Raw genomic sequence first — 27,884 nt, 5'->3', positions numbered from 1 at the left:
CAAAAAGCTTCCTGAATTTCGAACATCGATTCTTCTTAGATGTCAATTATGAAGATGATTGGGTATAAAGAGACCATAGATTCTCGAGAAACCAAGGAAAATTGCGGTTTCCTGTGTGATTTACTATCAATGACCACCATTATCATAATCCTACAAGAATTTCGGCAATGCAGAAACCTAAGATATCCTCGAAGGCCACCAAAATCCATCACACGACTTAAGCCAGGTTTGGTAACCCTTGTGTACTTTCATTCAGTATTCCAAAGAAAAACTTTTTTACCGACTATTAACCGCCGGCAATAAGTCATTCATTGGCGAATGATCTCGAGTTTCTACAGTGAGTAACAAACTGTTGTCGGAGGATCTCTCAACTTACCGACAGAGCAAGCCTTATCGACAATAGAAAACACTGAGCGTGTAAAATAAAATAAGCAGTAAGATTAGGTTAGGTTAAGTTAGGTTAGGTTAACTGAATGACATTCCGAGCAAAACTGTGACAAAGGTGGCTTGTAATCAAAGACCAGTGTGATGTGATGTAAACAACTCGGGGAAAAAGCTAATACTAGATCATAGATTAATCGCCAGTACGACCTGATGAACGTAAGAGTACGTGTTCCCTGAAACAGTCGTTGATAATTAATTCTAAACCAGTGCGTTGAAGTTTTTTTACGTATATATACATACAAGACTCGGTGGTTGAACTTGAACTGAGACAAAGAACGGCCAGTTTCTGTTTATTAATGATCCGTGATCTCACAGAAGTGCTCTGTCAGATATGAAAGCAGTGCTGTCCTCGGACGTTTAATGGCAGTCGTGTGTTTATTTATCATCTGCAGAGACAGCTGACAATGCATTAGAGATGTGTAGCAAAGCCTGACATTGGCAACGACATCTACGTAGTTCCCTAACACAGTCGCAGACTACAGTATTTATTCAAGTTGCAAAGCACGAAGGAACACGATGTTCTACCGCAGCATTTACTCTCTTCTCATTTTTGCCACTCTGTTAGCCGCTCCTAATTATGCGGCCAATAACTACAGAGCTGTTGTACTCATTCATGGAGTCCTCACTGGAAGCGAGAGCATGGAGTTGATAAGCAATCGAATACAAGAGGTATGTTTTATTTCACGTGTCAATTTAACGACACGAGATTGAAGATTGCTACGTTTAAGTCGTTGGTTTCGCTCATCATGATGAGCCAGCCCACAAATTCCATGTTCGGATACGTTTCAAGATGAGAAAACGATGGTGTATACAAAAAAATTCTTCATTATTTTGTTATTTAAATAACACGAACATAAATAACTCGAGCAGCATTTCATTAGCCACGTCGATTGAGGCCAAAATCGTCAAAATCCGTTCATCCGTTCTCGAGATGTCGTTTGAATTTTTTTTCCTGATTTTGGTATTTGAATAATTCGAAAAATGCTGGACCGATCATATCCGAAATCTAATCAGTTATAAATTAAAAGAATTGCGTCTATTTCGACCAAAATCATTAAAATCCTATTCTCCAGATGAGTAGGTATCATTAGATATTTTTGTAACTTAATTGTTATTCCAATAACTTCGAAAGTATTGAACCAATTGAATCAAAAATTCAATCAGTTCTAATTTGAGAAGGGCCGCGTCGATTGAGACCAAAATTGTCGATATCCGTCTATTCATTCTCGGGAGATCGTCGGATATAAATTAATCACACATACGCGTGTGCAGGTTTCCATCTGAAAATGGTCGGAAGTGATTCTTCGCACCCCAAAACGTAGGAAAAGAGCAAAAATTAAATTTTTTATTTCGAGGTCATTACAATAACTTTGTCTCTTAGAATTGAGTGAGTTTAAAAAATTCATGACTTTGAATTTCGTAACGTTAGTATAAGGATGCATTTTCAATAAACGGTCAAATTCAATAAACGGCAAAATACGCTCATATTCGACATTATCAACTCCTTGAAAGTCACTCTAAAGTTACAACGTATCTAATGATTGTCTTGCAATTATCCATTGCGTTAAAGTCAATGTTGTAAAGTATATGCAGATACTTTCCTCAGCAAGTATCTTGTACTTGTACTCAGGTACATTTACAATTGCCTATATATGTATATCTATTTATAGGTAAAATGTAAGGTACTTTATTTGCGTAAGAATTTCCGCGTAGAGCGTGCGTTCAGCTCTGGAGGGCAAATACTAAGAGATCTTTCCACTTTGTTCGGTGGCAATATGTTAGATTTTTTATCAAATTTTCATCCAAAAAACGTGAAATATAAAATGTCGGTATTCGGTGTGTTTACTAAGCGGTCTTTATTGAACACGATGTAAAGTTTGACACAACATGATACTGGAAGTGGGAAGAGCCTCAAGGATATCCTTCGTTTGTGGAAGTACTCCTACACGCCCTAGACAAGCAATCTTTATAAAATTTGGCAGGCACGTGTACAACAAAGGTTCTCATTAGTTGGACCAGAACGAAGAAGAAATATTGAAAGATAAAAAAAATAATGAGCGATTGAAGGGGAAGTTTAGTATTTTGCCGAAAAATTTTTCAGTATCAAGTTCATGAAATAAAAATATTTGAATATTGTTGGATAGTTCTGGTTTTTAACTTGAAGCTCATTAATTTGAAATTTATGTGAGAACGGAGGTTGCTAAAAATGTAGAACAATTCGTGATCTACAAAAATAATACGATTTTGAATTTTCGTTTGTACATTTTCGATAGGGATTCAACGAAAAGTTTCACACCGCCATTTTTACTCACTCATACAGAGAAGGAATGGAAATTTTAGGGGTTTTTCTAAGGGTTCATGTACTTTCAGATGCACCCTGGCACCCAGGTATTTAATACGGTAAGGTACGCCGGATGGAGCAGCCTGGAGCCTATGTGGCGTCAAGTGGAAGAGATCGGGGGTGACATTATGGCAATTGGCGCCGCGTTTCCCGAAGGAATAAATCTGCTCGGGTACAGTCAGGGCGGCCTCTTGGCCAGGGCAATCCTGCAGAAATTTCCCGACCACAATGTCAGAAATTTTATTTCGTTAAGTTCTCCGCAAGCTGGGCAGTTTGGAAGTGAGCTCTAATTTCATTGAAAATCTTTATAACCTGCATCCTTGGCTTTAGAATCCTTCACAATTTAACTATAATGCAATGCAGCATAGAAATTTAGTTCACTCTTTATAGGCATGACCAGTACAGAAATTTCCCAGTACAGAAATTACAAATTGCAATTGACGAATTTGTAATTCGAACGAAATGAAATACAAATCACAATTGTGTTTTGTAATTGAGGCTAAATGGATACTAATTACTTGCAAGAATTCTAATTAAACCGAAATTAACCGCTAATTACAAATGTAATTTGTATTTTATTTCACTATGATTGAAATTTTTTTATTTCATTTATATTTCATTTCACACTAATTGTAAAATACAAATTTGTATTTTATCTTTCCTAATTACAAAATACAAACGTAATTTGTATTCTATTTTACCCTAATCACTCCATTTTTTTACTTAAAACATACAAATCCGATTTATCATCTGATTTATTTCGACCTAATTGCAAAATACAAATGTAATTTGTAATTTAAGTGTAGATGATTACAAATTGTAAGTAGGCGGTATCCAATACTGATGCGTATTTCTAACTGCAATTTCGTTTAAAAAAAATGTATTTATGTAGTCTATATGTAGGCGCACGGTTGAAATATTTTGAAACAAAACTAAAAACTTTTATGTTATCCAACAGCTCGATTTCTGCACCTGTTCTTCCCAGATCTGGTATGCGAAACTGCCTATGAACTGTTCTACTCAAAAGTAGGACAGCGGACTAGTGTTGGCAACTATTGGAACGACCCTCATCATCAGGTAGTCAAGCTGTTCTAAGTTATTTATTAATTACAAGAAATAAATTTCAATTGGGTAAACAGACGATTACACTCGATGTTCATTACAAATGTTTTCAATTTCGCAGGGATTGTACTATAACTACAGCAGATTTTTGCCATATGTGAACAACGAAAAAACCAGTTCATTGACTGACGATTTCAAACTTGGCATCACAAAGTTGCGTAAGATGATTTTAATCGGGGGACCTAACGATGGGGTTATCACTCCGTGGCAGAGCAGTCAGTTCGGATATTATAATGTCAATGAAACCGTGGTCGAAATGAGAGATAGGGATATTTACATAAAGGATATGATAGGACTGAAAACTCTCGATAAACACGGGAAGTTGAAGACGCACGTAGTGCCAGGAATTTCGCATTTTGAATGGCATAGAAATACGTCGATTGTAGATGATTATATATTACCGTACCTTGATTAAAACTCATTAAAATAATAGCTCAAGTTAGAAATTTAATGGAATACTTTTGATTAAAAAATGTTTTCATGTAAGAAAATACTCTCTAAACGTGAAAACGATTGAATGCGAGTTACATTTATCTGGAATTATCTAAGGAGATGAAAAATGGTGCAAAAATAAAAATCTATTTTTTTAGTAATGAACAGGTATCATTAACCCTCACAAGTTTTAACGAATTGTCGTAATGTCTAATATCAGCATGATCACGTGGGACACATCCGAGTAAATGACTAGAGGAGTAGGCGAATTACCAAAATTTTTCTTTAAAATACTAATTATTCGATTCCATCCATTTTTTTTCAAAGTTTATACGTTAAGGTATGTTCACTAATCGGTTGATCTAAAATAAAAAACTTCTTTTTTATTAACGAAACGGTGAACGTTTCGACTTTATCGTTCATTTTCGGCCTAAATTTAACACCTTTTTTGAACCATAAAAAAAATAAATAATTGAATTAAAATAAAACCCATAGGCAGCGAACGAAACAAAATGTACAAAAATATTGTGTCCAAATCTGGTAAAAATTGGTCGTGCCGTTTTCGGGATGTCCTAGCCACGGACTCGGAAACGTAGTTTCGAGATAATCGAGTTCGAAGTTCGACGAAACGGCCGCAACTTCTACAATTCTTCGAATTTCATTATGCAATTTACACACAAAATTCTTCATACTTCAAACTTTCAGGAACGCGAATAAAAAGAAAATTGATTTTTTAAATATTTTACTCGGATGTGCCCCCTTAATATAGTAGCTATTCACGTGGGTTTGACTGCAGATCGTCTTTTTATCGCATTTCTGTAGTGATTTTTTTAAAAGGCGTAACGCGAGGTTTTCAATTTTTTTTACTGATATAGGCATGTGTCGTGTAATTCGTGATCAACTGAATTTAGAATCTTGGAAAACTCACTAGCATTGTACATACATAATGCCGCTGTTATAAAAGCGTAAAATAACAACCTGAAACAATCTAAATTATAAAATTCTGATATTACAAAGGCTTATAAGAGAGTTCATACAGAGTTGCTGATTGTTATGAATTATAGCATCAAACATTTGTGTACAATAATTATAGCGTAATTGTTAAAAATAATGCAAAAATATATAAACAAATAATTGTTTATTCTCATGTAAGTGAAGCGACTGAATAAAAATAAGAAAAAACAATACAAAATGTAAACCCAGCACTCTTTTGTCACAAAAACCGAAAAAAATCTGCACAAATCATCAAGAGTCAATTTTCCATATTTAGGAGTTAGCTAATTGTAAAACCATATTTCAATTACTCTTGCCGCAATTTTCTTCAAAGCAACAGACCGCTTGGCATCTACCGAGTACAAAAAACGATCGTTGAGCCAAAACGATATTCCAAGTGCTCCAACGGCAGCCATGTTGGTTTCACTTCAAATTCTCAATTCACGGGTAAAATCTGATCGTCGAACACTTATTTAGTACATTGAGGCAGCGCAGGGTAGCAGGGAGTCCGAGAATTGGAAATTTTATTCGTTAGAAACCTTAAAGAATATTTCGTGTCAGAATGCCTGGACGTAGCAAGCGGATGCGCAAAAACGCTACACTAGATTATAGTTTTACAGTGCTTGATAAAGAACATGGACATAGTCAGGCAACTGTAGTACCCAGTTCACGATCAAACACCGAATCCAAGGAACAGCAGCCCGATCCGGCAATAGCGAGACCGCAAACAAATAAAATATCTGGGAAAGGAAATGTGGTTGCAAAGGGAAATGTATGAACAAAACTTGTGGTTGGGTAAAAAAAGAGATTCCTTGTGGGGAATTTTGCAAGTGCAAACACGCAAAAATGCCAGAACAAGGTGAAATTAAATTTTCCAAAACAAAATTCAAGTTTAAATTTCAATCTTTCTTGGCTATTTTAACGCAGACTTTTAAACAATACTATGTAAAATATTATTGAAACATTTTACTTGAAGAATATCGAAACCGTATAAATACAGATACCTTTTCTACTTTTACATGATTTTGATAAATTTACAGGAATCGAACAAAGAAAATATCGCGAATCCAAATCTTCAGGCCACATTGGCTGGGGTGGCAGACCATGTCTCGAGTAATTTGTCTATGTGTAAATTTCCAATTCTCGGACTCCTCCTTTCTTTCATTCTTGGCACTTGCCGGCTGCTTCAATGCACTAAATAAGGAATCGGTGGCCCTGGCCAGGAGTCTGGTGAAAGTGCCGAGTCCGAGATATGCGATCACCGCCAGCGCCAAGACACGTATGTATGGAAAAGTTTTCATTCGCAGCATTTGTCCACTACTCTCGGAATTGCTAACGATTGCTCGGACCGTTGCTGCGAACATTTAAATGTGCACTCACTACGATCCGAGAGCAGTTGTGTCCCAGGGCGACCATCCGTCATAGATTTAAATAGTTTGCTGCGATGTGTGTAAACTTTAAAAAATTTCAACAGCTTTCAGTGGCAGCATGTTCAAGTCGCGACTAAAAATTTTTGGTATTACATATCAAAGCATTATTGAGCGGATTCGTAGGTAGAACAATAAAATTTTATTAAATCAAACAAGTACAGAAGTATGGGGATAAAAATTATAAGCTTCCCATCTAACACCTCTGCTGAATTCAACGAATATACGACTAAACTGTACGAATGTAGAAAAATATACATCAAAGAACTATGGGAATCAAAAAATTTCACATCAGTCCTATCGTAACGAGATGCAACAATCTCTGTACAATATCACAGTTAAAATATCCCTCTTTGCGTGACTGATAAATTAGTCTAAACAAGTTTATTACAGAAAAAAAAATAACCTTCGGCTTCTACACACTGCAGAAAAGACTCTACGAATGCGAGTAAAATCATTTTGTCAATGTTTGCTCGCAACAATTAATCGCTGTGAATTCTGTCTCCCACCCAAAATCTCAGAGTACAGTGGAGCGTCATTATAGTCTCGCTGTTAAAGCTGTCGCAGGACTATAATAGTCAGCCCTACTCCTTGTTGTTGCAAGGCTAGTGAGGTTTCTAGCGAGTCCCTAACATATGCCTAATGGGCAAATGTAGGAGGACAGGCTTCTAAGACGAAGCTTATATTGACGCTCTACTGTATATTGAAATGTTGAGATATTCAACATTTAGAATGGTTTGTTCTTGATAAATCTGGTGATCAAATCGAGGGCCCAAAGAGGCTGATCAGAAGGAACCATGTGGCCGGCATTACGAACCAAAACTTCAGTCAAACTCCCAGCAGTTTTTGAATATCCGGCGAGTTCTTTGCCCACCCACCACTGCTTCCTGACAGCCTTTTTGTATGCCTTAGCACCGGGCCAATTAAGATTCTTGAGGTAATTTTCAGTCGTCGGATAAGCAACTATGATGTCCAATTGCCCATTGTAGAGTAAAACGCGATAGTGCTGCGTCAAGTCCGCTATGAGTACTGCTAACGACTGCATCACGTCGCTTTTCAAGTGCATTTCGACTGTCTTATCCTCCGTGTGAAAAGAATTGTTCCCGACATGAATGGCTCGGCGAACGTCGACACGTTGCACCCATTCCGACATCCAGTTGGACTCTTCGCTGTCTTTGATGTGCAAGTAGTTGAAGTAGAAGTCGAAGCCGGTTAGATTTTGGAACAAGGAACCGCCATGCAGGTCACCGTTCAGCAGCTGGTCAAATACGTCGAAAGCTTCGTCGTACTTCTTGGCCTTAATCAGTTTGCGCCCTTTGTCCTCAAGCTGGTGAAACAAATCCCTGCCATTCGAGTCGATAAGCCCAAGCTGGTACAAATAGTCTCCGTAGACGAGTTGGTTCTCTGGATCGGTGAGGCCGTTCCCGATGGCCAATCCCTTCAGGTTTATCTTAAGTTTCGCCTTGATGTTGAAGTCTTTTATGGCGTGCGAAACTGCCGGGACGTACTTTCCTCCATAGGATTCTCCTGTAACGAAGAAATCATTCTCCTGCAGCTCGGGGAAAAGGGTGAAAAACTGAACCAGCGCTGTGTGAACATCTCTGCCGACATGAGTCTCGTTTGTCGCGTATCCTTTGTCGTTCTTTGTGAAACTGTAACCTGTCCCAACAGGATTATCGATATACAGTACGCTGTGCGCTTTTGTCCACGAATATTTGCGTAGCTCCAAAGTCTTGTTACTCGTTACTCGGAACGGACCATTTTCCGTGAACAGACCAAACAGCGACGTTGCTCCTGGACCACCCTGCAGCCATAGCACTACTGGAGCAGATTTTGGATTGATCTGTAGTAAAATAGACAACTTGATCAGTGATTGTTACTTCGAGATGAATGATAAGATGAAGTTCTACTGTTGTTACGATTTACACTTTCCTCAGTTTTAAATTCGCTTTTCATTCACACTGAATTTTCAATAAGCAAATTGTTGGCTGTGTAATCCGGAATCTGCCTTAAAAAATTCAATTTTTTCGGGGCCTAAATAAAATTTTTCCATAGTCGAACAAGTCTTATTTCGGAGAGCAATCAGTTTAGAATTTTAGATCTATCGCGATTGCCTGAAATTGGGTTGATAGTGATATGAATGATTTTTACAACTTTTACTCTGAAACACTACTTTATACTCGATGAAATTATCCCTACATATCAGAAATGAGTTGAAGTGAATCATACCGAATGTCAATGATGAACTGTCAATACACCCATTATGTGTGATAAGGGAATGTGATAAGAAAAGCACAGATAAATCCAAATTTATGTGTACTCCACTGTGACAAAGTCTCATCCTAATAAGCAGTGATAAGTGCAAACATGAAATAACAAGTTTGTCATCACTGTATGTAAACATGCGATAGAATTATGGAATGTTAGAATTATTATCTAACAAAACGGTTTCAAAAGATGAGAAATAGATGTATTAATATATGAAGTTGAAGTGAGTGAGTGAATTTAATTTAATTTTTTATCACAATATCTTTACTTAGCAATTTAAGAATTACTTCAACAGAGTTGATTTTGAGAAATATCTTTCTTTTGATATATTACAGTTGACTGAATTTTAAACGATAATTTTTTTTATAAACTACATCATCACCTAAATATGCCTAACTTTGACCTTGTAAGAACATTATAAATGAATTAGTCAGAAACAGATGAAAGGACATCTCTGTTTGATAAAAAAAAATGAATCTACAGAGCAAATTCAAGTAACACTAACTAGTATATCAACAATTTGAGAACAGATTTTAGAATTACAACATTCAGAATGTTTAAAATCTAGTATTTTTCATCTAATTCTATCGGTTTTGGACTCATTTTTCTGGCTGACGAAATACCCATAAATTGTGTGGAAGACATTCAAGATATCTTACATGACAGCATAGTTATAATGAACAAAAGTAACTATTGGCAAATATTTTTTTGCACCCTACTAACATAAGTTCAATTCTATATAGTCTGGCGTAATAATTTTGGACTATAGGTAATAATTTTTTCAGGCAATCTTCAGAGATCTGTATGGTGAATAAAACAGATCCACAAATATTAGAATTTGTTCAAAAACATAGTTGTTTCAATTTCATTTGCCATCAATGGCGCAAATAACGTTGCGAAATTTTTTTTTGTCCAATTCGTTACTGGATCTTTTACCTTTTGTTTCAGACAGTGAGCGCATTTTGAGGGTTCATTCGTACTTAAATTCGTACGGTTTGATCGAAAAACAAAAAACCAAGACGACTGTACATGAAGTAAAAATTTTACCTGCGACGGGAAGAACCAGAAGAAGGTATTGGATTGGTACTCCTTATTGACAGTGAGGTACCCGGAATAGCTCTGAACGTCGAGCATTTCATCATGCCGAACTGTCGCTAATTTCCTAGCTTTGTCGATTTTCCCGGCTTCTATTAGAGGCGTTAGAAACAACGGTTCGCCGGCATCATCTCCTTCTTTCAACGGGTAGCTTGCCAGCTTTGGATACGGATTAATAAAAGCGTACACATTGTGGACAAGGAAAACCGTCAACAATAACTTCAGGCAAATCATTGCTGAGACAAAGTATGTCAGAAAATTACACTGTTCTGCTCCACAGTTGGTCTTCCTCTGAGCACCCAACTGACGAATCTTGACCTAATCAGCGATTTCTATATATACATCATGGAGACTAGAGTAACGGAGTTCGATCTTTGTACCATGTTTGTATTGTACATACATACATACCTTTGATCCGGCATCAAAAATCCGTACAATAAGGCTTGCGCAGGCTGACGCTGAACGGCGCTGATATCACAAAGATCGAACAAATGGTGGGGAGACTAGACAGAGACAGATATACGCATTATTATTATTATGCATCTATTTCATAGAGGAAATGCTTTAACATCACCATAATAGATATAATTTTCATTATAATGCAATTTCCGGTATATTGGAGTATATAAGAAATAAGAGTGCGGCATAGAGTCGCGTGTAAATTTGTTGAAGTTTTTTTTTAAATATTTTTAGTGGCTTTTTTTCTTCCTATTTTTCAAATAAGAGAAAATCGTTGAAAAAGGAAAGAACATAAGATGTCAAGTGAACATTGGCTATCTGTTGAAAAATCATCTCGGAACCATCCTACAGGCAAGAAAAAGGCAGGATATAGGTGGCATTCGTTTATTATATAGACTAGATAAAGGGCCGTATGTGCCGATCACGGAGGAGTAGGAGGGAGACAACATTCAAGCAACGCTTGGCTCAAAAGTTGGTCTAGATTTCTGAGCAACGTAAAGCCTAAGGCTAAGATTTCATAGGCAGCAAAAAGTAGCAGCAGCAGCAATTCACTGAAAGTTACTAGCACTTCCGGTGTAAGTTTTTGCTGCTTGAAGTTCAGCTTTTCAGTGCCCATGGAATCTTACTTTTAGAGCAAGAAATTCATAAGTAACGCTGTTACTGCACAAATTACTAGACCGATGTTAGTAACATTTAGTAAGTTACTAGCTGCTGCTGCTTTTTACTGTCCATAAGGGGTGCGTTTCAATATTTCCTCCCAGTACTGACAACGATCTTTTATCTCTGTTACTCCATCAAGTTCGTGGATAGCTCTGCCTCTGTCCTAGGGAATTTTCAGCGCTGCCAAGTAATTTCGGAACGCACCCATAATCTTACTTTTAGAGCGTTGGCTAGGGAGTTTTTAGCATTGCCATCTAATTTCGGAACGCACTCAAGACAACTTTTGTCTACGAACGCCATCTGATAATCTGTCGGACAACCACCAGACGATACTCGTTTTACTGGGGCGAGTAGCTTCACCAAAGTTTAACAAAAGTGCACTCAAGCGCCAGTGGAAAAGACGGTACCGACAGGCAACAATTTCCACTAATATGGCTGATTCTGCGGTCGGTCGCAGTTGGTTATAAGCGTTTGCTTTTGCCGCGAAGAAAGAGCGCTGTATAATGTGTCGTTAATTTAGAGTTTCGAACAACCCTAGCAGTGATGATAAACGAAATAACAGACGAAGATGCTGTCCAGGCGACAAACGACGATGCGAGTGAGTGCAAAAGGTGCGCCGTACAGCTCGGCTACTGGACGGATCCGTTCATTTCACTTTTCGTTAAGCAGACTAACCGAAAAGCGCCCGAAATAAATCGCGGCTACTTTGCGAGGGTCAAGGGGATCGAAGTATTCATCGACAAGTTTCTCAAGGTCGGTAAAAAGACAATCACTCTCCAACAATTTCATCTAATCGTCACCTATTTTTGACAGTTCGACAGTTGACATGTCAATACCGCATCCATTATAACCTAGAAACTCACACAGTCATGTATTGCACATACAGCTGATCGTCGATGCTGCGCAATCCGAATATTCACCGCGCAGCATTTGTCACGTCTGCCCCAATTTCACGATGCGCCACTTTCGTGGGAATATATGGGACAGTCAGAGTCAAAGTAAACAAGCTTCAGCCTTGGCCTTGGCAAAATTGGTTGCCAACTTCATTTCTCCTGCGAGAACGTCCAATTATCACTCAGGATCTTTTGTTTCACATTTTTCAATACATTCGGAAATCAAGAAAATGCTTGACAACTGATTCAATTTGAAATTTTAGAGAGAACTCCTAACTTCTGTCTCTTTTTCACTTAAAAACACATTGCTAATACATTGAATCTCCATAAAACTAATTCACTTGACTAATTTATGACATTGATCATTTCATATCTAAACCATATTTGTTAATACCATTCTAACATTTGACGTTAATTTTTTTACTATTTTCTTCATAAGCACTCGTAAAGCTTTCTCGACTGTCAATAGAAAAAGTTTATTTCTTTTATTCCATTCCAAAATCAATCTCCACTATTCATACTTTTTAATGGACATTAATTTTTCAGTACACACGGCAGTAGAATCAGATTTATTTCACATTTCGAGGCATAACAAAGGCACGTTTTGCCTATTTTTTGGCCTAAGTGAATGGTTACAAAACAAGAGCTAAATATGTAAACTTGACAACTTTGCACTCCTGTATCTTCGGAAGAATTTGTATACTGAGACTAAAATTTTTTCCTGAGTATTAGGGTATCGTAAGGTATCATTTGGCTCTTGTTCCAGAAAAATTGGTCCACACTTCAAAATGGGCAATTTTTACAGACCCTCTTTGATCGAAGCATCACGCAACAATTCCGTTCAATAATTGTATGACTGTTAGGCAACTACATTATATTACAGTTTCCATGTCCAGTTTTATTATCAGATAGTGTTTTGAATTTCCAGTTGTAAAAACTGTTTGTCAAGCTTTCATTCCAATTATCCAAATACTCATGTGACCCAATTTATCTGAATAACAAGTATTTCAGTGTACGAATAATATTCCTTTATTTATTTAATTTTTTCCCAGGTTGAAGTTTGTATCGTCGATGTAACGATGCATTTTTTTAAAAACTCGTTATTTCGCTACTTTGGAATTGTGTTAAACTCTATAAACAGTAATAACTTCAATTTCATTATTTTTACATACCTAATCTAATCCCAGATCCGTCCTCTGATACTCACGTACTTTGATTCCGCTAGTTGTTTCCACGTTATGACCAACGACACGATACGGCTCGAATAGTAGCTTTGACCGCGTAGATCTTGTAATGAGCAACAATAAAATGCAAAAGAATTAATTTTTGCTCATAGCGATTCACTGTGTGGGTTGTCATATTCGACACATTCGTTTAATTGTGTTTGTACTTAGTTAGTTAGTTTGAGTGAAGTGTCCAGAAAATTCATTAAAACTTATAATTAAAAAAAAAACGATGTAATTAACTGTTGAAAGTTATATCAAAGAATCTCACAGTACACCATAAAATTAATGATAACGAAAATGCAATCATAAATTTTTACAATTGTTGAACAGATGTCTGGAGACAAAAGTCAAATAATCAATTTGGGTTGTGGATTTGATACTCTCTACTGGAAACTGAGAGATGCCGAAAATAGTCCGCAAAATTTTATAGAACTTGATTTTCCGAGCGTCACAGCGAGAAAATGTTACCACATCAAAAGACATAAGCAGCTCATAGATAGACTCAATACTGAAGGTATGTAAGAAAAAACTTGTTCAGCAACAAGTTAATAAGTTACTAATAATAAAGCGCTTATAATAATTTACTTGTTTTTTGTCTTTTTTTCAGATGGTGAAATAAGTTTCTCAGCAACAGATTTGCATGCAGCTAATTATCACCTGATGGGTATCGATTTGAGAAACATATCGGAACTGGAAAGCAAGCTTGCTCAAGCCGAGGTGGACTTCAGTGTACCGACGTTATTTCTTGCTGAGTGTGTGCTCGTTTATGTTGACAAAAACGCAACGTCTACTCTGCTTCAATGGATAGGAAAAAAGTTTGCTGACGCGCTGTTCATCAATTATGAACAGGTCAATATGAAGGATAAATTTGGAGAAGTTATGCTCTCAAATCTTCGAGGTCGCGGTTGTCTTCTGGCTGGAGTCGAGGACTGCGAAAGCTTAGAAAGTCAGCAAAAAAGGTGAATAATAGATTCTAGCTTAGCTCAAAGGCTAAAAGGTTCATGTCTCAGTTACATATTCAGTAGCTACGTGTTTAGAGAGATGGATGTAAATAGTGGAGGAAGGACTGGAATGAGTGAATGGGACGATAGTTAAAGACTTCTGATGATTAAGGAAACAATGATATGATGTACTTTATTCGAGAAAGCGATATGATCTGTATCGTGAGAGATCAGTACAACAACTGCGGCTTTACAAAATGGAAAGCATACATAGAGTGTCCAGTTTCACGAAGTTTCTGTGAAACTGGTAGCATGTGCCTTGGATGAAACCAAAATTTTCGTCAGTAACAGTGGAATATGTCAGGGAATTTGATACGCCATTAACACTAGATACCCTAAAATTATGTTTTAACTATCAGAAATTAGTAAATGGTAGTAGAACTAAACTGACATGGAACATCTGTAGTGAAAAATTTCACCATCACAGAAATTATTGTAATCGAAACTAAAGCTTAATCTAGAAATACTGTCGGAAACGATCTTCAGGGTTTATTTCAGTCCATTTTAATTCATCCTTATTATAAAAATAAAGATTAATTCCAAGGGCAGTTAGCAAGTTTAATATTATCTATCTACAGAATTCAGTTCCTCGTTACTTTGTAATGAACATATTTTAATTACAGGGTGAAATAATGATTGTTACAAGAAACATAGTTTTTCGTATTTTTAAACCAAAGAAATATATAAGGAGATTCTTTTTGAATGCATTTTTTTTTTTCGAAATAATTTGAGAAGGTTATAATACTCGAACAGACTCTTCAATTGTTCGTACATTTTTCTTTACTGCCATTATCATTAGCTTTTAGGCATATTTGTATTCCTCATAGTTCGTCATTACAATCTGCAATTATTATCTTTCAGTCTTTCAGCTGGAGAAATCTCGGATCTATCGGTCAGGTCTCTCCCTTACAGTTTGTCGGTTCTTTTTGTATGTATCACTGATAGATAAAAAGAAATTATTTCCACCTTAAAAATGTTTGGTGTGAAATATCTTCCAACAATTATAGATTCGTATTATTAAGGAAAACATTATTTTTTACGATCTTCCTCAAGCCGCCGGGAACTTGGGCTGAAATTCAAAATGGCCGCTGTTTTAGACACACTTGGAATTTAGTTTCGTCTCTACACTGACTTTCTGAGGTTGTTGGATATCAAATGTTATTCCACGCCAAACAAAATGATAGCAAAAGTTGCTGAAATATAATTTCACCTTCAACCAAATTCTAGTAACCGAGAATTCAGCCCATGCATGTATGCAGATGTGTACATGTATTGCAAAACGAAACTTGTATGGTAGGCTGTGAAAATGAAAATTGTCACAACTAAAACAGTGAGATAATTCACACAATCAGCCATTAATTCCGCAACTGATTGACACGGGAAATCATCAAATAATAATGCGCCCAAGTTTTAAAATTTCAGCTAATAACAATGGCCATCTTCAGATCAATTGCAAAGCAATTCTGCAAATAAATCGCATAATTTTATTGTTCTGCAGTGTCAGCTTTGATTTTCAATAATATTTTTGGGAGTGTGTTCACTGTGTTCTTCACTAAAATCTATTTTTATTTTTTTTTTATTTTGTTATATTAAATGTTGATTATTCTTATTTTCCATAATTTAAACTCGTGATGTATCATTATTTCGTAGTATTTTTTTAAACTGAAAATTGCTCCTACTATTCCTATTACATGGTCTAGTCGAGTTATGTATTATTTTTACTCACAAATAATCATTTCTTCTCACATTTAAGATGATTACAGTTGGGTTTCTTGTGGAGAAGTGACTAATTTGGATATTTTGGCGGCCGAAAACGGTGATAATGTGTCGTCAACGTAAATGCTAACCGGTGATTTTTGAATTGGACAACAATTTGTAAGTAGCAGAGCAATAAAAGTTTACTCTTAACCCTGTCATTCAATTAGGGATAACAATTCACGAAAATTTGGATCAAATGAAAACGCGCCACGTTTGGCAAAGGTAAAAACAATAAACACTAACGAGTGCAAAAAAATAATTATAGAATTCGCAAAGATCAATCTATTGTAACAATCTATTCCAACATACTGACTAGCATCAAAACATAAATATTATAAAATTTAGTTGAGAATTATTTTGCAACAGACCTCCGAAGATGGGTGTTGTACTTATTGTTAGCTAAAACATAATCAAACTAATAATTTACATCGAAATAGCTGAACTACCGCATATAATAGTTATTCTCTGTTGAAACGAGAATCTTTCAGCGTTTGTGTCTGTGATTTTTTTCAAATCTATTCCACGTTTGTATTTCAAAACCAGAACCTGTACCGGAAAGCATTTTTTTTAATTTGGGCTTTAATTTTCCTATCATTTCAACCTTTAACAACTGAGTATACTTTTGTTTGTGCCATTCACAAGTCGATATTAATTATTAATTCTATTTCTTGGAAACCCAACTATTATGATTCATGTTCCATGGTGACTTGAACTCCAACAACCATAATTTGCTCCCTTAAATCTACTACATTGGCTTACACATTACGAGTGTATTCTCAATCATTAATGCTGAACTGATTACACACCCTGCTCGAAATGTTTGATTTAATATAAAAAACAATGATGAGATATTACAGAGTATTATAAAATGGGAATCGAAAACACAGTACCAAACGATAAGTACGTCGTCTATTTGCTTCATATTCTATAATATCCGATGAGAATATTTCATTACCTATGAAACTTTTTCAACAAGGTAATTAGGCTTCGCCCTTCCTGAACATTAACTCTTTTCACCTTTCGTCATGCCCTGTATTGACGTTAGTGATGCGTAACTTGAAGGACTAAGCGATATAGAGATAAAAAGTCAAGTGATACCCAAATAGTAAAGTAGTATGGCAGAATGTAGTGCAAATAATTGCCATAGATGAGTTATTGCCATACTGAATTACTGAGTTGAGTAAAAAATAACGGTTGATCCAGCGATGATGGATCCCGGCTGTCTAAAACGGTGATAGCCAATAACGAAGGCAGTTGTGCGATTCAATTAAAGGAGACACATAATCCAGTGGCTTCTTAAGACGAAGCAAAAGATCCTGTGACTATTGGCGAGTAATAATTCATGCAAGAAGTGACGAAACATGCGATGTATGCTTGAAGTTTTGAACGTTCATTTGAAATATAAACCGGCTCAAACCGTGCTACTCATTTTCTGATCGAATGCTTTCCAATTCTCCGTCCTTATGGAACTCCGTGTTGAATTTGTTGACACATCCTTGACTTGACAGCAAAGTTGTGCCCTTTGGTGCCTCGCTCTTGGTGTGTGTACCTATTATTTCCTATCTATAGTTGAGTAATCCAACATCAGATTTCATTGTACATGTTCGATACTATTCCCTAAAATAAATTTCGCCATTCATTGGCAGTTTTGAATTATCAAACTAGGACGTACTCCAAATGACCGAGAAAATGCTTGATTACAGATTTACAATGAACGGTTGGGAAGGCTCGAACGCCTGGACGATGGTTGAAGTTTACGACTCTCTACTATCCTCGGAGCGAACGCGGATAGAGCGAATAGAAATGTTGGATGAACGAGAACTCCTCGTTCAATTGTTGCAGCATTACTGTATCGCAGTTGCTTGGAATGGTCAAACTTTTAAAAATATTTCCATAGCTCAGGGTTAATCCCATCTTTTATTCTTAAGTTTCATATTTGTCTGTCGCAAGGGTCGTGTTACACCAGGTATATAAGTATTCGAACTGAGTCGTGTAAGATGTGTATATAAAATAACATATAAAATTAAAAAGAATTCGAAGGTATAATAATGATAGTAATGATAAATGAACAAAACAATACGTAATGGTTTTTCGTTCCCAGGATAATATTATCCTGTTTGGCCGATGAAAAATGGTGACTTGTCTGTTCAAATAAAAATATTCAATTTAAGGTCCCGATATCGAGTAATGTTGTCCAATGGATTTATTGGAAACAAAATGGGTGATGTGGATAAGCAATATGACCCAAGAATGTGACGTTGAGATCTTGGCAGTTAGCAAGAAGTTTCCACTAAATTATGCAAATACAAAGGTATAGACTATCCAGTGCAAGCTAGAAGATTTCCGTTTCATCATTCAATCAAAAGAGGTCTTTTGAAACTAAATATGGCTCACTTGGAAAACATACCAAACATAACTGGGAAAAATTAACAGTTCGATTAAGTGACTGCGTATATGCAAAACGATTGAACTCTATTGATTGGCAAGATTATCAGACTTCACAGTGTGTAAGTAGGCTAATTTCAGGGGAAATAAGGAGTATTAGGGTTCCAATGCACCAGTAGGCAGTAGAGCACTCCTCTGACCATCAGTTAGAGCGGGCTGACACGAATTTCCTCTTCCAGTTTCCACTTTCTTATTTGAAAACTGGGGTGACATTCTATTACCACAGTAAGAAAAATAAATGTTGCTGAGGAAATTTAATGACAGTGGTAGAATTGATATAACAATAACAAACAATGGAAATTTGGTAACTTTTGTATGGGTGCTTTCTGAAATTAGTTGGCAGCCCCAAAAACTCCCTAACAGTGAGACAAAGGCAGAGCTACTCACGAACTCGGTAGCGTAAATGCGATAAAAAATTGTTGGCAGCACTGGGAGTTAATATCGGAAGCACCATATATTGAGTGTGCTGGTGATATAATTGCGTTACCAACATACGTGGGGGAAAACTAAAAAGTTCTACTAACTCTTGGTTAATTCATCACTCAGCTCGAGTCAGGTTTTAATGCTTCGTAATTCATCGTCGAATAAAGGTCTTATCCTAAATCATTGAGTGTCACTCCGATGCTCACAATATTCACTTTTATCAGCTTGTTAGTAACTATTGGACATTAATTCTGGGTATATTAATATAGGTATAAGTGCCAGTTACCGACGAATGGTAACGCCGCTTACCACTGGGGATATTTTGTTAACTACCCATCAATCTGGGGATATGAAAGTTTCCCACGATTACCGATTACTCCCTGCAAAAAGTCGTACCGTGTCAAACGAGCCTAGGACTGTAGGTAACTCCTCATCTGGTAAGGTCCCACAAAGTACATACATGGAACTGATTATTACCTACCACTCATTTTCCCCAGCCTTCCAGTGGTAAATTTATCCGTGCAAATCAATAAATATTCGCTGATTATACCAGCAAATTTCTATTGATTTATACTCAGATAGCATAAATCCGGTACAGTTGAATTTATTTACACGCTTTAAATTGAATCTTTTTTCAATTGTTAATAAATAAAATTTTGGCTTGTATACACTGAAAAAGTTACATAAAAGAACGGTTTTTGATACAATAGCATGCAGACGGATTATTGTATTTGAAAAAAATATTGTGACTGTAACCAAATGATTATAACATGACGTACATTATGAAACTAAATAAATGGAACTGCTTATTTTTGAGATTGAAAAGTAAATAAATATACAAAATTACTTTTTGATAAATGATATATGTACAATATACACACTAACAGTATTCGCCGGATACAGATGTTCCTTTGACTTGGTTGACTTCTCAACTTGGAGTAACTCCAGCAGTGTTTTCAAGGAAAATTTTACAGCCATGGTCATGGTGTTTATTTCCAAATGAGAGTCACTGTTATGTTCTATAACTTCGAATCGCTTCGATGTGGCAAATTGAACAAATAGGTTGACAATATTGCCCAAAACAGGTATAAAGAAATCACGGAGTCTGCACGGAGGACAAATATTGGAAATGAAAGTACGTCTACTTATGTTATATGTATACCGATACTCCGCCCGGCAATCCTTTCAATTCATTCCACCTTCGGTCGAGCCATTACGTCTATACAAGTTCATATTTACATCGTTTCAATAAGAGCGATTCTGCACCTACTTGGATATTTGAATATTATTATGTGAAAAAGGAGAAAAACTACTTCGAACTAGGCCGCTTTTAATCCACAAGTACATACTTAATTTCGACTTGACCCGAATTTCGAGTAAATATAACATTCGAATGATATTGTAACTTGTATACTGATAGATTTTTTACGTATAGTAATAATATTTTTGATGGAAATCGGATTGTAGATATATATTGTTGTACCATGGTACCATTGTATTGTAAACATGGAATATGTATCGGATATTTTTTCGCGCGAATTCTTTTTTTGCGCAACAAAGATGTAATAATCCTCATGTGCATTGAAATTCTAAATTTTTCCTTTGTACTGTTTCATAGTACTAAACCAGGTGTCACCGTGCAACTTATAACGCTGCAAAGGGTTACTGATAACCAATTTTATTGAAGAAACAAAGTTTGAAAATGCGCAATTTACATCCTAAGATTTGTTACCGTTACAGATTCACCCTCGTATGTGTGTATTATATTAGACATGTAGCAATTATATATATAATACATATTACGCAGAATCAGAAATGGTCTGCATATATAAGATTTTCTTCTCTTTGTTTGCGAAATGTAGAATGTTTTCAAAACTTCTTTTGAATCGTTAAGATAAATGAAGAAGCAACCGCAACACCTGAATCAAAAGTTCGAAATTAAGAAAAAACCGTTTACAAAATTTCGAGCAATATGTTATAAATGCCAATGATAGTCAACTTGAATGAAACAATATTCCACTTAATTGTTATTCGAAAGGAATCTGAACGAGGTCGAATAAGACCAGCTGAAGGTATCAACAGTTTGAAAAAAGGTTTTACAAACAGAACATTCGAAATGATTGAGCTTTGGTACTTTTGATTCGATTCTATAATGTTTATGGGTTTATTTTGTTCACCACATAAACTCTATATGGCATAGAAGCTTCCAGAGATTACCAATAAAATCAGATAAGAATAGTAGAGTTTAATCACTTTCAACGTTCTAATTATAAAATCTTATCTGAAATCGTGGATAACTTAATAGCTTGTGTTGCTATAATTTGCACATACGAGCAATCATTTTAGTTATATAATCTGAGGATGCTAATGGATGGAAAAGATTATTTGATTCAAGTGATAGTCGTTTGATTCAACTAAACGCGGCGAACAAAATCTACTTACTTAATTCAACAAAATACTTTTGTTGGTCTAACAAAATTTAGTTGAATCAACTAAACAGTTTGTTAGACCTATAGAACTTGAATTGATTCAATGACTTTTTTTCGCAGTGTGCTTTATTCGTGTTCACAATCATTGGAGCAATTTGCATTACCGGAGATTCTACCGTTCTACAAACGGATTTCCCTCTTTTCATAACCTTTGATTCGCACAATAAAGCACATTCGTCCTCAAACCACACATACAGCTAAACTACCATCCCTCCTCCCAGAAATCCAAAATCCCGATTCCCTGCCACAGACTGCATAACCTATTGTCCATACGCATTCGGATTCCAAAACGTATTACCACACAACCTGAAGTTACAGGCATGTAGGTGCGTGGGTCAGGGTCAGAACGCCTGCAGAGGACTCCTAGCACCGTTACGAGACTCGCGGTATAATCGGCGAAGGGTAGGTACAGTCTGGCCAAAGACTCCGTCACCACCGCATCGCGAAGCGTCCACCCGTAAATTTCCCATAATCCCCGGGAGCGCGCTGCACGAGTCAAGCATCGCTACGGCAGTCAAACCTCGAGAGTATCGGCAGGGGGATCCAGCGGTGGGAGAGAGTTGATTCCGGCGCAACTCGTTCCGCGCAGCCAGTAATTTTGCAGTGGGTTGCACTCCGGCATCCGGGCCAAGCAGAGTCGTGGGTGGCCATGGCGATCAGCGGGAAGCCCCGCCCCCAAGGGGAGGAGCCTTTCGCCCATTGGCTGCCACTCAGTCGCTGGGAGTTCCGTCCGCCAATGGAGAGCGACGAGCCGAGAAGCCGAGCGTGTCGTCACTCATCACGAGCCAATGCCATGGGCCAACGGGCGGGATTGGCGGTAGTGGGAATGGTGGGAATCCCGGGGGCACCTCTCGAGCGAGAAGGACCTCTCCCGAGTCCCGGCGTCGCGCGGAAGGGGGAAGAACTCGACTCTTGGTACCAGGGGCACTTCTCGGTAGTGGGTACTCATCGCATCATCTACTGGTTCGCGAAGCGCCTGGGCCGGGCCGCCGAGCAACGACGACCTTATACGAGACGGTCGAGTGGTTTCTATAAGCGGTTGTGAGAGGAGTCGTGAGGACCTCTCCACCGCGGAGAGTGCAAGCCCAACAGTCCTCCATTCATCTATCCATCCGACCATAGGACCATCCATCCATAGCCCTCAGCTTCTCTGGCCAACGTGTATATCCTCCGCTGAGAGCAAAGTTGGGTCTACTACATCTCTACCACTGCACGGCCCCCGAACCGCGAGTCCAAGGACTAAAAGACTCCACAGGAGTTTTCAGTCGGCCGCCGGCCGGCCGCCGGCCACTCCTCATCACCTCCACCAATTAACCCTGTCTGACCGTTGTCTATACCTGTAATTGTTTTCACTTTCGTTGACCTTATACGATCATGGTGTCGCTTAATTCCGGATGTCGGTATTCTTCAAACGCGCGACTCGATCTACTTCGAAACTGCAGTGAATTCCGGTGTTAACCGAAGATCAACGTACCTACATACTGATGTGGAGTTTAAGTGCGCGGTTTCGACTTCAACAGCTGTGAACAAAGTGATCTCGAAGTGTCTATATAACCTTATACTTTCATCAAATTATATAAATTAACTTGTATAACTAGTGCGCGGTATTTGACGTGAATTCCCGAAGGTTCTGCCAAACCAACCCATCACAGTGTTCGAAATGTGGAAATTTTACCACGACTCGGTGATACGAACGTGAGATAGGTCGAAAGCCAGGCGTACGTACGTGCAGCTGGGGCGATGCGTCGGGAATTAAGTATTTAGCCGGAGCCAGTGTCCGTACTACTTATTCGTGTTTTGGAATTGTGGGGTGTGAGCTCGGATTTACGGGGCCGCTGGTAAACAGTTGAACGAGCAGAACGAGTCTCGGAAATGAGCGGTAGTGGAGGTGGCGGTGGCGGTGGCCAAGGGAACAACAACGCGGCTTCTTATCACCAGCACCATCAGCAGCAGACGCAGCTGGAGCAGGCCGGCCTGCTGCCGGACCTGAACGGCGTCGACCTGGCTATGAGTTTGTCCCCAAAACAGCACCAGTCCCACGTTCAGACAGGCGGTGGTGCGCACACGACGCCATTTAGTGTAACCGACATTCTCAGCCCGATCGAGGAGTCCTACAGGAAGCTGGAACTTGCTGCGGCGGCAGCGGCGGTTGGCGTCGGGGTCGTCACGCACCCTCAGAGCTCGCCCTACGCCAACGCCTGCGGCGGCCGCGTCGCCGGAAACGCCGGAAGCTCCAGCGCTAGCAGCGGAAGTCCGCCGCTTCACGGCGGGTCCACTCCCGGTGGATCGACGCCTGGTCCTCCGTTGGGGGGTGCTGGTGGCAACGGGGGCATGGGAGCAATGGGCAATCCTTACGCGACCATGCAGCTCACTTCCCAATATCAGTACTGTGCCGCCGAATTGTCACCCTATCATCACGCCGGGCCCGGCGGCGTCGGCGGAGGCGCCACCGCCTCCGACCCCATGAGGTCTTCCCATCATCATCCATGGTACGCGCCCGCGCCACCGGCCACTAACGACCCCCGATTTGCCAGTGAGTACCGATAATAGACTTCTTATCTGGAATCTATCTAATTGCCCTCAAGTCGTACGTACCCCATATAATGCTGCCGTATGGTTTCGGGTTTGTTGAGTGATCAGCGTGATCTCGTAACTTTCGTACTAATTCCATCGGCCGCGAAAGCGTCCGACGGAAAAAATGGTAGATGTTATACGATTAAAATCCTGCATATTAATATGGTATAGGATGAAAAAATTTTGTCGATTGATGGTCAGAATGTATTTTTGGACAAAGTCAAACGACGTTTCGGCTGCACCCTGCCGACCATCTTCAGGCTACACGGAGAAAAATACGAAATGCATTTGCAATTACAAAATGCGTCTCGAGATGGTCGGCAGGGTCCGGCCGAAATGTCGTTTCACTGTGTGTAAATATACATATTATGACCATCAATCGACGAAATTTGTTCTTCTTACTCATATGCTTGGCTAGTCGCGAATTAAATTTCAACCAATTATCATGGTAGGTATAGTTCTAGATTATGGATTAATCGCAGAAGTATGTCCGTTATTCCAATTCTTTGAAACAATCCTTATGATCTAACGATAGTCATAGAAAATTCTAATACATAGAGGTATGAACTATTATACATTATAATCCGACGGCAGGTCATCTGTTAGTATTCCTTACAAGAATCTTTAGTACATCCTTTAATTCGCTTTGAGAAAACAGGTCCTGTGTAGAGATTGAAAATAGGCGCTGGTCAGACCCTGTCCAGCTTTCCTTCTTTCTATCCAGTTAAGGGCAGAAAAACTGTCGAGTTTAAACTAGGCGTACGTGTCACGCAATATTACGTCCAGATAAACTGAAGAGTTTCTGGAGTTTCGGAAAACTCAACAGCTGCTAGCCAGGAAAGAACAGAGAAATCTCGCCAGTATCCAACGAGAAGACTCGCCAGTACCTAAATACAATCCTAATCAGACTTGCAGCAGCCTACTACCTGATTTATAGGCTCGGATGACGAATATAAAGTAACATTATGACTGGGGCTTGACCCGGTAGTGATCAAAGTCTTTGAATAGTCCCTGATAGTGCGTTTATCAAGTCATACCAAATCAGACTTTGCAAAACGATTCATCTGATTTATTAGATTTTGAAATTATGTAACAAATTACTCAGTTTTATGATAGATGGAGAGAGAATGTTACCGCAAATGAGTAACTGAAATCTGTAGGCAGATATCCATGAAAATAATATTTGTCATGAATTTAGAAGTAGATGGCCACACTCTACAAGCAATAATCTGATGCTTTTATCACGAGAACGCCAAGAACCCCCATAACGTCTGGTGGCTACTCTCGGTAGGTACTTGTAATGCGTCAGGCTTAGTCAGGGTCAGATAAATCTGGACAGTGCCAAGTCGGGCTTTGCCTAGTTTGCCCTAACCAGAGGTTCCAAATAAAACCTGACTAACGCCAAATTGAAATTTGACGAGCTCACTCTAGCCAGTTTATCCGGAAGAAATCCAACCAACATCAGGTTCAGATTTGCAGAGTTTAATACGGCTAGTTAAATTTCTGCACGAGGTGTGGACTACTATACCAGAATAATTTTTTACGTCAATTCGGAAGTTCAACATCAAATATAATGGTGGATTGACACCAAATAATAGTCTTTGGAGGTCCGCACAACGCATTTGTTTTTTCAGCTAGGACGAGAAATTTGATGTGTGGATTCACTATTACCGTCGGACAGTCAACGTTACCCTATTTTATTGTGACTTTAGTATGACGTGGAGTTGGTGCTCTCAAATACTAGGTACCCGTTTTTTTCGTTCACGATACTCCTCATGATCGTTCCAAAGCTCGACACCGAGAGAAAAAAACTTTTTGAGAAAAAGAATTTTTGAGCTGCTTTTGAAACCCCAAAAAGTTCTGCGGGACCTCAAAATATCAGTAATATTGCCTAAAAGTTTGTGCAATTTTATTAGATTTTCAAAAGTAGCACAAAAATTCGAAAGTTAAGCGACATCAAGAAACAAGATAATGCAGATAGATTTGTATATAAAATATTTGAGAATAGTTGATGTTAGAAAAAACTGGGAATGGTGGCCGTCCGACGCTATAAGGTGAAACAGTATAGAATTCTCCACATCTTATTGAGTACAATGAAGGGATTCGTTGCGTTATAGCAGTTTTCTGGATAATCATGTTATCTTCTTGGAAGGTGTTCCAAACTCTCCAATCCTTAGAGAATCAGAAATTTATCATTTTTGCAGATTTCGATTTTTGTTGAATCATTAATTATGTATTAGGTATTAACTTAAAACTATGGATACTTGTATTACTTTTCATGGGAGAAACACCGCTTGTGCTTCTTGCTTTATCTATACCTACTTGCTTCATACTTTCTCTGCATTTAAGTGACACATGTGAGCTTTCACGAAATCTTTATATATTTACCAAAGTCCCATAATGTTACATCTTTTCATAGAATATCACGTGTTACATTTGTTATTGCACTGTGTGAATATGAATACGTGATTATATATTATATTGATATCGGTGAATATATAACTATCGGTTTGCAGTTGTAAATATGGCTCTGATTTTTACTAAAAGTTAAAGGATGCAAAACATGTGACCTCATTCCCGCGCTTGGAAAATTATATTCAAGGCGAACGGCGGTCATTTCATTAACCTGAAAACCTACTTTTCAAAATGATTTTTATGACAGTTGTATTTATACTCTCGTTACTTATACTTATGAAATCTCAATCCCTATAATCGAATGGAAAGTAGTTCGTAAATTGCAGGCCTTGAAACAAAATATTATTCTCTCGATAATTGTTTAACGTATCGTATAGTTTAGAAATCTTTTCGAAATTTTTTAACGTCTCGACGATTGTGTCAGTTTCAAAATTACAGTACAGAATATCTAATGACGTCGGAACATTTATCTTTTCAAATGTTTTATTTTCAAGGAGATGAAAAATTTCGATGAATCTCGAATTTTGTGTATAAATTTCGATACTTAATTGAGAGGAAAATTTTTTTGTCGAAAACGATCGTATTTTTGAATAAGATGGTGGAGAAAGTTTGATGTATAATTACGAGAAAAAAGATTTCCAAATAGGTTTATAGTACGAAAAAACCGCGTGAAACTTACATTCCGTTTCCCAAAAGTATAAGAACAGACTTTAGCCACAGACCAAAGTGTAGAATTCCTTAGATGGAACTCGAAAAGTTCTTGGAATTCTAGCCAAATTCCAAGCAAGTGTCGGTTTCCCACCGAGTAGGGTGTTTCAAGTTTATATACATACCTATATGTGTATAAATACTCACTCGTCAGTAAAGTAATACGAGATATCTAGTTGTTTTAAATCCACCGAATGCAGTAAAAAATTATATATATATATATATATATATAGGTATGTACTTAGTCATTAATTCAGTTGACACTCTGAAATAACTTGTGTGAATATCTATATTGAATATATTACAGCGATATTTTATATTTATGTTATTAAATCCCTGCGGATATAGAAGCGATATATCGAAACCCCAATTTGTTAAAAACGTCGAAGATCTACAGCTGCGTAATGCAATATGTTTATAATTAAAACGATATTGCAATTTATTCCTAAATATCATTATGTTACTAAATATCCTGTCCTACAAGGGGCTTGAAAAGGCCGTTGCTGTAAATTACAGATTCAAAACCTGCTTTCTACAAATAAAAACTGTTTCGTAATCCAGGCAGTATATGTATAATAATAAGTTATACTTCTTTGACAATCTTTGTTTATGCTATTTATATTTATATATTTATTTCTTTGTTTGCAATGGCTTGGAATAATGTGCACGGAACGTCTGGTAAATGTCAAACTTCATTTATAAACTTACCGC

General features: G+C 37.8%; 4 protein-coding genes across 5 annotated transcripts in view; 3 read left to right on the top strand and 1 right to left on the bottom strand.

Annotated features, from left to right (window-relative positions):
- Positions 1-473: 473 nt before the first annotated feature.
- On the top strand, positions 474-5,799 carry LOC124411297 (lysosomal thioesterase PPT2 homolog). Of its 2 annotated transcripts, none has more exons than XM_046890358.1 (4): positions 474-1,113; positions 2,815-3,064; positions 3,744-3,862; positions 3,969-5,799. In XM_046890358.1, the coding sequence occupies exons 1-4, from the start codon at positions 961-963 to the stop codon at positions 4,320-4,322; spliced, it is 876 nt and encodes a 291-aa protein (XP_046746314.1). In that variant the 5' UTR covers positions 474-960; the 3' UTR covers positions 4,323-5,799. The 2 variants fall into 2 exon arrangements, with proteins under 2 accessions (XP_046746314.1, XP_046746315.1); XM_046890359.1 differs by having other exon boundaries at positions 994-1,113; positions 2,798-3,064.
- A 1,100-nt stretch (positions 5,800-6,899) lies between these two features.
- Positions 6,900-10,387, bottom strand: LOC124411288 (venom serine carboxypeptidase). The gene is made up of 2 exons (XM_046890347.1): positions 10,075-10,387; positions 6,900-8,602 (listed from the first exon to the last, which is right to left on the bottom strand). Exons 1-2 carry the CDS (start codon positions 10,354-10,356, stop codon positions 7,487-7,489), a joined length of 1,398 nt encoding a protein of 465 aa, XP_046746303.1. The 5' UTR covers positions 10,357-10,387; the 3' UTR covers positions 6,900-7,486.
- A 1,268-nt stretch (positions 10,388-11,655) lies between these two features.
- Positions 11,656-18,193, top strand: LOC124411295 (leucine carboxyl methyltransferase 1). The gene is made up of 4 exons (XM_046890356.1): positions 11,656-11,994; positions 13,691-13,874; positions 13,968-14,319; positions 17,823-18,193. Exons 1-4 carry the CDS (start codon positions 11,785-11,787, stop codon positions 18,025-18,027), a joined length of 951 nt encoding a protein of 316 aa, XP_046746312.1. The 5' UTR covers positions 11,656-11,784; the 3' UTR covers positions 18,028-18,193.
- Positions 18,194-22,419: 4,226 nt separating this feature from the next.
- The window catches only part of LOC124411289 (homeobox protein Nkx-2.4), a 36,936-nt gene continuing 31,471 nt past the window's right edge, over positions 22,420-27,884 (top strand). The window contains exon 1 of the mRNA XM_046890348.1: positions 22,420-24,009. Within this exon, the coding sequence (XP_046746304.1) occupies positions 23,349-24,009 (661 nt within the window). The 5' untranslated portion in view covers positions 22,420-23,348. The remainder of the gene's footprint in view (positions 24,010-27,884) is intronic.

This window comes from Diprion similis, chromosome 10 (genome assembly GCF_021155765.1).
Source record: "Diprion similis isolate iyDipSimi1 chromosome 10, iyDipSimi1.1, whole genome shotgun sequence".
Lineage (NCBI taxonomy): Eukaryota > Metazoa > Arthropoda > Insecta > Hymenoptera > Diprionidae > Diprion > Diprion similis.
This window is presented reverse-complemented; position numbering and strand designations above follow the sequence as displayed.

Coding starts and splice junctions, on each gene's coding strand:
- LOC124411288 (XM_046890347.1), bottom strand. CDS start 10,356: ATGATTTGCCTGAAGTTATTGTTGACGGTTTTCCTTGTCCACAATGTG. Junction 8,603..10,074: donor TCTGGTTCTTCCCGTCGCAG/GTAAAATTTTTA, acceptor ATTTTACTACAG/ATCAATCCAAAATCTGCTCC.
- LOC124411297 (XM_046890358.1), top strand. CDS start 961: ATGTTCTACCGCAGCATTTACTCTCTTCTCATTTTTGCCACTCTGTTA. Junction 1,114..2,814: donor TAAGCAATCGAATACAAGAG/GTATGTTTTATT, acceptor ATGTACTTTCAG/ATGCACCCTGGCACCCAGGT. Junction 3,863..3,968: donor GGAACGACCCTCATCATCAG/GTAGTCAAGCTG, acceptor TCAATTTCGCAG/GGATTGTACTATAACTACAG.
- LOC124411295 (XM_046890356.1), top strand. CDS start 11,785: ATGATAAACGAAATAACAGACGAAGATGCTGTCCAGGCGACAAACGAC. Junction 11,995..13,690: donor TCATCGACAAGTTTCTCAAG/GTCGGTAAAAAG, acceptor ATTGTTGAACAG/ATGTCTGGAGACAAAAGTCA. Junction 14,320..17,822: donor TTAGAAAGTCAGCAAAAAAG/GTGAATAATAGA, acceptor GCTTGATTACAG/ATTTACAATGAACGGTTGGG.